The 12875-nt window shown below is 42.1% G+C and overlaps 1 protein-coding gene across 6 annotated transcripts in view; it reads right to left on the bottom strand.

Annotated features, from left to right (window-relative positions):
* ARHGEF28 (Rho guanine nucleotide exchange factor 28) overlaps positions 1-12875 on the bottom strand; it is a 345798-nt gene that overhangs the window by 316297 nt on the left and 16626 nt on the right. Inside the window, exon 1 of one of the 6 annotated variants that reach the window (XM_070357592.1) lies at positions 11326-11353. The exons of the other annotated variants lie outside the window; for them this stretch is intronic. Within the exon in view, the coding sequence (XP_070213693.1) occupies positions 11326-11338 (13 nt within the window). The 5' untranslated portion in view covers positions 11339-11353. Of the gene's footprint in view, positions 1-11325; positions 11354-12875 lie in introns of those variants that run through there. 6 annotated transcript variants of the gene reach the window in all.

Here is a 12875-nt window from a genome sequence, read left to right as displayed (position 1 = left end):
TAGTGATCATCCCACAGTACATACAAATGCTGAATCATTATGCTGCATATCTGAAACTAATGCTATATGTCATTTATATCTCAATAAAAAATTATAACAACAAAAAAAAGAGTTGGTTACAAAATATTACTGAAATTCACTCAGAAGAGCAGGTTCAAGTATGCAGACCACACCGTATTTTACTCACTAGGAGCATGCCCCCGGGCAAGCAGTTTCAAGTCTCTGAGCTCCAGTTTCCTGATCAATAAAACAAGAGGGTTGAACTGCCTGACAACACAGCTCCCCAGTCATAAAGAGGGTCGCAGAGAAAGTGCTTCCAACACACAGAGTGTGAGTCTGATATTTCTGGCTCTTCTTTGCTCTACCAGCCAAATCATCCTTGTTCTGAAAAGCCTCATCCAAACCCCTCTCAACCCCTTCAATTCCAGGTCAGGTACTCCTGGGCCCCACTCCCTCTCCAGACCTCTCACCAGCCCCATCACCACCAAGAACATATCATCTATCAAACAGGAAAAAAGCTATGGAAGTGATATTTTGGAGGCAGGGCCATATAATGGTTAAAAGCCCAAAATTTAGATTCAAATATGAGTGTCAATCCAGTTGAGCAATTTATTAGCTTGTAACCCCAGGCAAGTTACTTAGTCTAAGCCTCTGTTTCCCCATCTATAAAATGGGGATCATAACAATGCCTATTTCATAAGACAGAAGTAACACACATAAAGCCCTTAGAAGCCTGGCACACGCATGCACCATAAAACCATCATTGTGGTGGTGGTGGTGATTATTGCTGCTACAAATATTATTTTCCTGTAGGATGATTAACAGCCTGATTGAAATGAGATTCTTCCCCCAAAGGATAACTAACTTATAAAACTCCACCCAAGAGCCACTCCTGAGATGGGGAGGAGAAGCTTCTGTTTGCAGGGGGAATAGAAAGATGGGGTGAGGGACAACGGAAGCTGTTGATGAAAAATGAGAGGGGAGATGTGGTCCCGTCCATTTATCCTTGCTCCCATTACCCTCCATTCTCCAAGGAGAAGGGCCCTGACATCAAGGATTAGCCCAGGAAAGGCAATCCTGCAGCTCCCTGACTCTGAGGGATGCAAGACAGGCCTGTGCAAGAGGAGAACAGCCTTTCACATGTAGAATTGAAAGAGTTTAGGGAACATTCAGTCCCCTACTTCATTTAATGAGAAGCTACATTCATGTTTCATTTAAAATTCTAGGAATCGCTGGTAGGTTTGGATGGCTTGTTGACTTCTGGTAATACTGTGTCTCATATGTAAAATATCTGTCTTCTAGCTGCAATAGATTTTTAATAGGATTTCCTGGAAATGGTCTATCTCCCCAAAGACTGAACAGGAACTCTCAATGTACGGGTTTCCATGCAAACAGTTCCATCTGGTTAACAGTACAGAGGAACCTCACTATTTCAGGGAAAACAGGAGTTTTCCAGACACAATTTTCTAAAACATCATTCATGGAACCAGAGAACCTGCCACATTATCAGCATGTGGACCTCAACCTAAAGCATCACTGGATGTGTATTCACAGCAAATTTGTCAGATAAAATCAAGGTAAATTCACCTCCCTGAGGAAATATAACTTTTGATGCACAAGCAAGAGAACCACCCACATGAATGAGGATAATAATAAAGACAATCGAAAAATTTAATGAAATCCCCCATCACTTCATTGGTTCACTGAACTAACATTTACTGGATAATTTAAATGTGCCAAATACTAAGATCTAGAGAAAAGATGATTCGATCTTTGCCCTTAAAATGCTCAATGCAATGAGAATGATAGACTGAAAGAGATGACATGCCTAATACGCCACAGGCAGTACCAAGCAGCAGGACCAAATCAGGACAGAAGAGCAGAGACTGCTTAGGAGAGAGGTGACAGACCGCCCGACCCCAAAAATCCACCCTCCCCTTTATTTTAGTGGTGAGATCCTTTCACTTTTTGAAACATGCTGCTGCTGCTGCTAAGTCGCTTCAGTCGTGTCCGACTCTGTGCGACCCCATAGACGGCAGCCCACCGGCTCTGCCGTCCCTGGGATTCTCCAGGCAAGAACACTGGAGTGGGTTGCCATTGCCTTCTCCATTGTGTGAAAGTGAAGTCGCTCAGTCGCGTCCAACTTGTAGCGACCCCATGGACTGCAGCCTACCAGGCTCCTCCATCCATGGGATTTTCTAGGCAAGAGTACTGGAGTGGCTTGCCATTGCCTTCTCCGTTTTGAAACATGAATGCAGCTTTATTCAAGCTGAAACTGCACTACGTTAGCCACCTGATGAGAAGAACTGACTCACTGGAAAAGACCCTGATGCTGGAAAAGGTTGAAGGCAGGAGGAGAGGGGACAACAGAGGATGAGATAGTTGGATGGCATCACCAACTCGATGGACATGAGTTTGAGCAAGCTCCAGGAACTGGTGATGGACAGGGAAGCCTGGCGTGCTGTAGTCCACGGAGTCACAGAGTCGGACATGACTGAGCGACTAAACTGAGATCCTTCCATTTTAGCTGTGCACATGGCCAACAAGCTAAAGCTATATGGCACAATATGGTAGCCACTACTACACACGGCTATTAAATACTTGAAATGTGGCTGATTCTACACGTTGAAATGATACCTTAAATATACTGGCTTAAATAACTGGGTTAGTTTCATTTGCTTTCTATTGTTCAATATGGTTATTAGAAAATTTTAAGTTACATGTGTGGCTCCCATTATCCTTTTCAGTACTGAGCCAAGAATTCTGTTACCCAGCCTCCCCTGAAGTTCAGTGTGGGCATATGATGAAGTTCTTACTGGCAGGATATGAACAGGAGTACTGTATACGGCGACTGAGTCAGGCTCTTCAAAGGAAGGAGTGGGGCCTCCACACCCTCTTGCCCTGTTCTTGCCGGCTGGATGCAGGTGTGTGGAGGTGAGCCAACTACACTCAGGCCAATAAAGATAATGTCCTATGGTTGGGGGAGCAACAGGAAAGAAGGAACACAGTCCCTGGATAGCTTCCTAGAGTGAGACTTTTACATATGTAAGAGAAACTCCTGTCTTGTTTAAGTCTCTCTAAAGTCACCTCAACTATGTTCTAGCTAATAGAGAAGGGTATAAAAGGTTTCCTAAAGGAGATCGTACCTTTAAAGACATCTTCAAGAGTATTAGTTAGCCAGGCAAAGGAGAGGGGTACATTGGCCATGAGGGCCAGTTGCAAGAAGTTGGGGCAGAGATGACAGAGCCAAGGCTGAAAGGCAAGGGTCAGTAGGATGTGTTCAGCAAGCTTTCAGACAGGAGCACAAGCTTGGAGACCAGGAGCTTTGGAAGATGGAGCGGCAGCACCCAAGGATGAGGCTGCAGAGGCTGCTCTAGTGCCTGAAAGCCTTGAACGGTGGACTGAGAACCTTGAACTTTTTTCACATAAGAATGGAGAACTACTGAAGATCCTGCCTAAGGAGGAAACAACCATTCTGGTGCTCACTCATGACGGGGATGTTCAGGAGGCCAAATCAAAGGCAGGAAGTGAGGGAGTAACCCAGATCAGTGTGATCAGTTTCTGACCAGCAGCGATGGCAACATGGAGAAGATGGGACAGAATTAAGGCCTGTTCAAAAGGTCCAGTCACCCTAGGGGGCAAAGGAGGAGGAGAAGTAAAACAAACTCTCAGACTTCTGGGGTAAAGGAGGGGACTGACAACTAAGGCAGATGTGCAGGGACGTGGATGGACCTAGAGGCTGTCATCCTGAGTGAAGTCAGACAGAGAAGGAGAAATATCGTGTGACATCTCTTATATGAGGAATCTAAAAATAAATGATACAAATAAACTTATTTACAAAATAGAAACAGACTCACAGACAGAGAATGAAGTTATGGTTGCCAGAGGAAGGATGGGGGAAGGGCTAGTTAGGGAGTTTGAGAAGGTCATGCACACACTGCTATATTTAAAATGAATAACCAACAAGGACCTGCTGAAGAGCACAGGGAACTCTGTTCAATGTTATGTGGATAGGAGGGGACTTTGGAGGAGAATGGATCCATGGATATGCATGGCTGAGCCCCCTGGCTGTCTACCTGAAACCATCACAACATTGTTAGCCAGTTATACTTCAATACAAAACTAAAAGTTTAAAGAACTAATGACTAAGGCAGGAGCAGGAGCCATTTGGGGTAGAATAAGGAAGTAACAGGCTCAGTTTCAGACACACTGAGAGAGATGCCTCCGTTTGTTGCAAAGCTCATCATGAACAGCTGTCCTTGACTAGAACCTAAAGAGGGTACCAGGAACAAGGATGCAGATGTGGGGAGGGGGCACGTTTCTGTAGACACCCAGTTTCCATAGACAGCAACCGTACAACAGGGGACAGTAAATGCCAGGAGCTAGGAGAGGAAGGGGAAAGGGAGGGGAAAATTAATCAAAATCACAGAAATGTAAACAGTACTGAGACTCTCCAGGCTCATATCAGGAAAAAAAAAAAAAAAAGTGGAGAAACAAATGTGCACAAGACTTTTTAGGGGGAAATGGTGGATAAAAAGGAGTTGAAACTATTACAAAAACAAAGTAAAACTTTTGTCTAAAAAGGCTCTCTTAACCTGTACATTAAATTTTATCAGGGATAAAACCATATCCCAAATGACTTAGAATACTTTATATTCTTGAATTCATTACCATACTTTTTAAGGAAAAATTACACAAAGATACTACAATCCCATTCTAAGTTTTATAAAATTAGTCAAATGAGATTAAAATTTCATAGTGAATCATTTCTTTTCAAGATTCTAAATCACTGGCTCTGCTCTTTCTGCAGAACTTGTGAATTCACTTTGCCTATTTTTTAGGAAACAACCTGAGAAGAAACTCCATCACTTCTAAACTGTGAAAATCCTACCATGATTGGGAACCCTAGAAATCTAGTTACATAAATACCTTTAAAAAACATGACCGTGAGCAAGTTGCCATCTGAGCTCCAGTTTCCTTGTCTTTAAAATGAAAATCTGACCCACCTTCCTACCTCCTAGAATTGTTGAGGGTTAAGTGAGATGTTAATAGGAGCCCTCTATTCTAAACTACAGAAAGATGCACAAATTTTATTTTCTTATACACAAGAAACTCCATGAGACTACTAAAATTTCTTTTGTGGGTGCAGTGGCAAACTAGTGGATAGAGAGAAGGCAATAGCAATAATTAATCATGATTTTCATAAAAAACTTCCCAGGGGAAAAAAAAGTAATCTATACCAATGGAGTTTAATACAGATTCCCAGGTACCACCTGCCAGAGATTCTAATTCAAGTGGCCTCAGTGCCCAAGAAATTATATATCAAGGCTCATCCCACCCCACGTGGTTCTAATGACCAGATAGGTTGGAGACTCAAAGCTAGAAAACGCCTCAGATCACAGACCCTTTTGTATAAACTGTAACCCAGCTGGCTGGATTCTGTGCCTGGGTAGATTAGGTCTATCTACTCATGCAGTATTTATTGCGAGCACCCAGTCTGCACCAGATACAGAGCTAGGTGCCTGGAGCCTATGGTCCAGCAGGGAAAATTACAGACATATACACCAGTGATGACAACAGTGAGCAGGAAGTACTATGACAGAGTGGATGCGGGTCCTTAGAGTGCACACAGGACCCGGATAACTGACCCAGAAGCCAAGAAGAACAGGAGGTATGCAGGTTTTTGCAGGGAGCAAAGATGTGCAGAGAAAAGGAAATGGTGAGCGGACGAAGAAGTGCAAAGGCAGAAAACCAAGGTGTGTTCAGGGAGCTGCCTGGGACTGTCAGGCAAGAGGAAGGCCAGAGAGGAACATGGGAGCCAGACCATGAAAGGTCGTAGAAATGATGCGGAGCCAGTGAAGGATTCTAAACAGAAAGTGACATGCTCAAGTCTGTATTTTAGCAACTTCCCCTTGAGAGCAGTGGGAGATGGTGGGTGAGCTGGGAGGATGGCCACAGGTAAAGAGAGCCTAGAAACAGGGACTGCAGTTAGAAAACTATCATAGTAATCTAGAGAAAAGGTGCTGGAACCACAGGGCAAGAAGTAGAGATCACAGGACAAGTTCCACAAAAGTTAACTCAGGGTCTGCTAGTTAAAAGCTTCTCTATAACCTCGATTCTCAATTTAGCAGATAATGTAAGATGGGAAGGTATCAGAGCAACATCTAGGGTGATCCTAGCAGTGGTATACCTAGTGAATTTGATTCCTAAAGCAGGTCATTTAATATGCCCCTCCACAGCACCTCCCTGGTGGTCCCGTGGCTGGGACTTTGCACTTCCACTGCAGGGGGCCCAGGCCCAGGTCCAGTTCCTGGTTGGGGAACTAAGATCCTGCATGCCAGATGGCACAACCAAAAAAAACGCCCTCCCATACACAACAAAATTTTCCGTAATAGTTTTTTAAATGCATGATAATGGCAGGAAATGCAGTGAAAATATTACCTTATTGAACTACAAATACATCATCATTCCAGGGAAAAGAAAGTGCTAACAGCAATAAAATTCTTAAATATCTTCCAAGGACACAAAGATGGCAGCTACAAAACCGTGCCAGTAATAACTTTTCTTCACTTGTGTTTTAGTTCTGAGACAAATTTCAATTTGAAAGATATTCAAATGCAATAAAATATTTCAAATATAAAATTTTCACTTATGAAACAATATTAAGATTCATAACACTCACTCTGCTTCACTCCTTTACATTTTAAACACAAGAACTCCAAGTAGTCACACAGAGTGACAGAATTAAAGTAACCTAAGTTTTGATTCTTGGTGTTTGGTCATTGTTTTTTTTTTTTTTACCCCTCTCCTATCATTGCTGATTCCAAATCAACTGTTTAAATGAGCTATTAAATAGTACTACAGAGATTGGACACACAAACTGGACCCAAGATAAGCTTGAACAGTGCCAAATCCTTGATTTTACTCTCAGAACCAACTTGCGTACTATGTGCTGGGGACCAACTATATAACTGGGAGTTGTCGGAATTAAACTCCATGTTGAATCCAATGTTTATTAAAAAGTCATTAAAATGCACTAATTTGAAGCTTTCATGGGTATTATTAAAATGCCACAGTGACTGCAAGAATTTTTTAGACAAAGTGAAGGATTTTGTGGAGGAGAAGCAACATTAACAGATATCGTTTATAATTGCCAGTGCATGACGACAGTAAAACCAGACTGACTCAAGTCAATTTCTGAAAGAAAACAACTTCTTTCTTGTCAGTTCCCTGGCCAAGTGGCCAGCGAGGAGGTGGGCATGACCCCTGCCCACCCTGACGACGCCTAGGAAACTAAAAAGACCCAAGAGGAGAGAATCAAGGCCAACAGGGGACAAATACAGAGTGGCAGAGTTGAACAGAAGCAAACATAAATCCTTGGGAGTGACGAAAGCAGAAGTCACCTTCAAGTTCAAATCACAACGCATTTAAAACACCAAAAGGCTGCCGGAATGCACAAAAATTCTGGGAAGAGAGCACAGGTAACGAGAGGTCAGAACTCTGGTTGAGAATACTGTGCCTAGTCTAGAGCCTTCCCTCTAAGAAACTGCCATGAACTGAAGAGCTCATAATTGACCCACCAGATAGCATACTACATTCTACGAGAAAAAGTGTATGAACTTCTATTTTTCATCAACTTCTATTTTTCAAGCTATGTAAATCAGATCCTCTGCTCCAGACAAGTGTCTTTCCTGAATTGTGACAAGTGAAAAAGACGAGCTACTCAGTTTCACTAAGAAGACAAACCTGAAAATGTCGCGGCAGTGAACACTTGCTGGATCAGCTGAAGACAGCAGAAGCGCTCCTGGTCTCTTTGACATGTGGACAGGCTGCCTTCTCCCCTAAGCCTCCTGAGAGACATCATGCAAAAGTGGGGAGACAGAGGAGTCCCACAGGCTAGGAGGGATCAATAAACAAACTGCTGGACCTAGCGCAGGTTGTTTAACCTCCCATATCTGCTTAATTTCCTTATCTGTAAAACAGAGGAGGTTGTTGAAGGAACTAAAGATAATGCACACAGGGCTCCAAGCAGAGCGCTGAACAAAGGGGAAGCAGTTACCACCTGGGTATCAGCATCGTCACTATCAAACTTCAAAGCAAATGACACAAAGAGGTCTTTCTACAGCTGATGAAAATCTCAGCCCATTCTCCCTGTAACAGGGCCCTCATATAGGGACAGCTTGGATGGTTGGATAAGCTTCATAAGCGTCATTTCCCCCACTGTACAAAGCCATACATACACACAGCAGCTCTACCTATGGATTATGGCAATCACATACTTAACTAAGTATTAAGCAAATCTTTATTAATTAATTCATCTTTCACAGTAGGAACATTATGTACCCTATCCTCACTCCGCATCCCAAGATCCAGAAGTGAGGGGGTTTTCCCAATTGTGTTACATAGCCAGTTCCTCCCACGCCATCTCAAGACTCTAGGATAACCACTGTACACTTAGCCCAAATCATCTCCAGGATGGAGACTCGGTTGACAGTAACAACACAATTTTACAGCTGAACATGACTCCAAAAACCAGATGAGACAAGCAAAAAAAAAAAAAAGTCTTTACCCCGTGGTTGCCTTTTTATGACAATCACCAACTGAAGAGAGAAGAGTTTTTCTGTCATTGACTTTGAAGAATTAGAAGAGACTAACGCTTGGGACCCCTGAAAAGTTCTTAGCGCGAGAGTGAGGAAGACATTTACAAATCACTTAGTGTACATAGCCCCACCGATATATAAAAGAGGTACTCACAGTTCCTCTCCTGGTGGTAATTTATTTTTTCGGAATGGGAGATTGTGGTCTCATAAAATGCCTCACTAATGCTTCTGCTCAAGTGGTTTTACACTCTGGCTAAACAATAGAAGAAAAGAAAAACACTGGTCTTTGAGGGCGGTTGTGTTTTATTTTTGGCAACCTCCAGTACAGAACCAGGGATTCCTACTCGAACATGTCCCTCACGGCCTCTTTTCTTACACAACAGGCCTCATTGAGACTTCCCCCCCCTAATTTGAACTGGCTCCACATTTTCCTCTCACGTCACTGAATACAGAACTGCGTTAACAAAAAGACACAGGACTGGTGTATTACCTACTGATCACGTCCACTGCTTTTCCACATGTATATTCACAGAGTTATGCCACGGTAACTTCTCACAGAGCTATCATGCTTTAGGCTTTGATTTTATATCAATATATTACTTATCTTTTCCAAAGAGTTTCCATCTGCAATTTCACTTGATTAGCAGACCACTCAGTTTTATCTGGGGCGTCACTGGTGGCTCAGATGGTAAAGAATCTGCCCGCAATGCAGGAGACCCAGGTTCCCTGGGTTGGGAAGATCCCCTGGAGAAGGAATGGCAACCACTCCAGTATTCTTGCCTGGAGAATTTCATGGACAGAGAAGCCTTGTGGGCTACAGTCCATGGGGTTGCAGAGAGTTAGATACAAGAGCAACTAACACTTAACACTTTCAGTTTTATCTAGACAGCTGGCATCATGCCCATTCAGAGAGGGAACACAGATGTGCAAAACGCTCTACTGAAGTTCAACGAGGTCTGCACGGCCAACCTCAAGTTTAATTTTGAGACTGAGAACACCTGCATTTTACCCAAAAGTGGCCTGTTAATAAATTCTTAACTAGCTGACAGAATAATTCTTTTAAGCTTTTTTCTAATGTTAGCAGTGCAGAAGAAAGCTCCGCTTTGACCTCTGCTGGCTGAAGTTTTCTTTGGCACAGTACATATCAAAGCAATGCCAAACTGATAGGTAAATGGCACTCTGACCCAAGCCATGTAAAATATACTTAATAAGGCTGTTTAACTTTCTTAAGGGGTTTTCATATTGTACATGCAACTGTTTATATGTTGCTCAGAGAGTCACAGAAGGGAGCAGATGAGGGAATTGAGGATGGGGATATGGGTCTTGCTTATGGGTTTGTTGCGAGGTTCCTGCCTGATCCCTGCCAGAGGAATGCAGAGAAGAATGCAAGGAGGAGTCCCAGCCCAGCTCACCTCACTCCCATCACTCTGCATAACGTAGAGCTAGTGTCCAAGCAAAATGTCCAACATTTTCAAGAATGCTATTCACCATACGTGCACCTGGCCTTAATCATATAGTGGTTTTGACACCTGTATTAATGCATTACAAAAATCGGACATTCATTGTTAACATTTCTGAAATGGACTGGTCTGCCAATAAATGCTTTTCTTTTTCTACACAAATTTGTTATTCCGAAATAGAAGGGTACAGATGTGAAAAATTAACCTTCCTAGCATAGCTAAAAGCTTATACTATACTAATGTGTCATAAGAACCATCTGTGATCGTGTAAGTGATAACCTCAACAGGCATGCCTTCTTCAGATCTACTTACAGTCTTCAATGTTACATGGGATACACTATGAATTTCCATGCTTTTAATGTCTAGTGACATAAGACACTATCTATACCATGTAATCCCACACCACAAGAAAGGGAAAATTTCTGGTGGAAGAAACCACTGTTTTTAGAAGTTACCTACTGCATACGTAAAATGCAATAATTCTGTATCCAAGAAAGAAAAATAAGGGATTTAAACCATAAAATTATCCTACCAAAGAAGCAAGCAGTAAATCACAAAAATCACACACAAAAAATATAAAGCATGCTATAAAATAGAATGCTGTGACTGATAACTCACTGATAAAAATACAATTTACAAGTGTTTTTATTAGGTAATAAAGCGTACATGAGTTTAGTTATGATGCTACCTATACATTTTTACTAGTCAAAAATCCCCTGACCCAAATATCCCAAGGCAAACACATGAATGTCCAACAGCTGCACGTTACTGACAAACATTCTGCTTTGCCCACATCCGCATAATTTCTTAATTTAGAAAAAGGAGATTTCTGCACCTACTTCCACCGGAAGATGCTACAAGCCAAGAAGGTCTGCTTCCCTTGGCGGGCTTGTCCTCCCAGCCGCAGCCCTGCCCTGAGCACCTCGGGGTCCTAAGCCCACACCTCCCCGAGAGCACTGCGCACAGCGCCCTGTAAGCGTGGCCGGCACGACGCACCTCACTGCACAGCACCTTGCTTAAAACAGAGCCCCGGATCTTATTTTCCTAACTTGTTTTATTTCAGGGTAGCTCAGGTTTGATGTAAAAAAAAAAAAAAAGCATTCAATTGCATATATACATAGGAAATAAGAATTCCCTCTAATCTTTGCACAGATGACTGAACAACATTTCACGCTCATCTGGCCCCAGACCCGGTCTGTCAACAGGCACGTCTTAACACCTCCTTGACAAAATTTTACACGCTGGAGCCAAGAAGATTCACTCACCAGACAGAGGCATCCTGGCTGAATCCTAGTCTCCAAAAGGGCTTCTCATTCTCTCTTCCCTGTAATAAGCCTTGAATTCAATATGAACAGAAGTGCAGCAGCTACTCTAAAGAAGGGGAAAAAGGAACTATAAAAGTATCAGTAGGGAAATCAACTACATATTTGGAATTCTATGGGAATAAGTTAACAAGAAGAAAGCAGGCACCTGGCAGGAAAAAATGTTAAGGAAATTATTGAGACATGATACACTTCCTGTCAAAACAACACACGAGGCGGTGATTCATTTGGTCAGTATCTTTTAAGCGCTATGTGACTTTAAATGCTCTGTAAGTTTAGTGATATTGAATTGTGGCCACGAAGGCATTTATTTTTTAATTTTAAGTACTGAACTGTTCAAACAATGCTGTGCTCCAAAATAAAAGCCAGCATGTACTCAGGGTATCCACAGCAGTATTCTTTAATGTCACTACTATCAGTATTAGTATTAGTCACTCAGTCATGTCCGACTTTTTGCGACCCCATGGACTGTAGCCCTCCAGGCTCCTCTGTCCATGGGATTCTCTAGGCAAAACTACTGGAGTGGGTTGCCATTTCCTCCTCCAGGGGACCTTCCCAGCTGTACATAAAGGAGACTTCATTAATGTGCATTAGAGAATACCCCAGGTTAACTGTCATAGAAAACTGCCTCTTGAGCCTTTAAATTCTATACCAATTCTACACCTCTGGTTGGCCGACTGTTTGTTTCTTTACTTAGATTTTAAGGTGAATGACCTGGGGCTATTTGTTTCCATCAACCTGATTGCGAATCTAAAGGCACAGTTGAAATGTCTATTTTTCTTGCCATCAGGAAAGATAAAGAACTACCATTTGCCTCCCCTAGTTTAAAACTGGTGCGCACGATGTAATTCAAGTTGTGGAGAGCTTAGTCCTGCAGAGCTGTCGCCCAACAACAGAAACATTAGAATCAATTCCCCCCTTGATCCAACGTTGAGAAATCTATAAAATTGCTTCCATTCTCAAGTGTCTGTAGTTAGGGAAAAAAGTGTTTGTGTGTATGTGTGCGTATGTGTGTGTGTATAGAGCTAGGTTTTTCCATACAAATTTAAAATATAAAGTCATTATAAGCATATTGCCAAAACAAATGTAAATAAATACAAAATAGGACTTTTAGTTTGATAATAACCAATTTCTCCCCTGCCCCTTACCAAACAGTTACTGTAAATGTTTGATAACAAACAATTTGAAAAGTTTAGTTAGCAACAATTACATAAGTTTAATAAGAGTTTCAAAGTAAGTGCTGAGTTATGACATCTAAAAGATACTCCAATTATATTTATGAACTAAGTATACAGATTTTCATTAAAATGTCTATTTCTTAAATTCACTTCTGTTTTTATAACATCACTGAGGCAGATACATATTTACAATACAGATGATGTTTAGGAAACTATAACAACAAAACAAAGACCGGGCAACACTTTGATTCCCATTATACCAGGCACATCTCCCGGGCAGCTGAGAGCACCCTGCCCCTGCCATCTCCACATCAC

This window comes from Bos mutus, chromosome 20, assembly GCF_027580195.1.
Source record: "Bos mutus isolate GX-2022 chromosome 20, NWIPB_WYAK_1.1, whole genome shotgun sequence".
In the NCBI taxonomy this organism is placed as follows: domain Eukaryota; kingdom Metazoa; phylum Chordata; class Mammalia; order Artiodactyla; family Bovidae; genus Bos; species Bos mutus.
The sequence above is the reverse complement of the archived record's forward strand: the minus strand, read 5'-3'. Positions and strand labels throughout refer to the sequence as shown.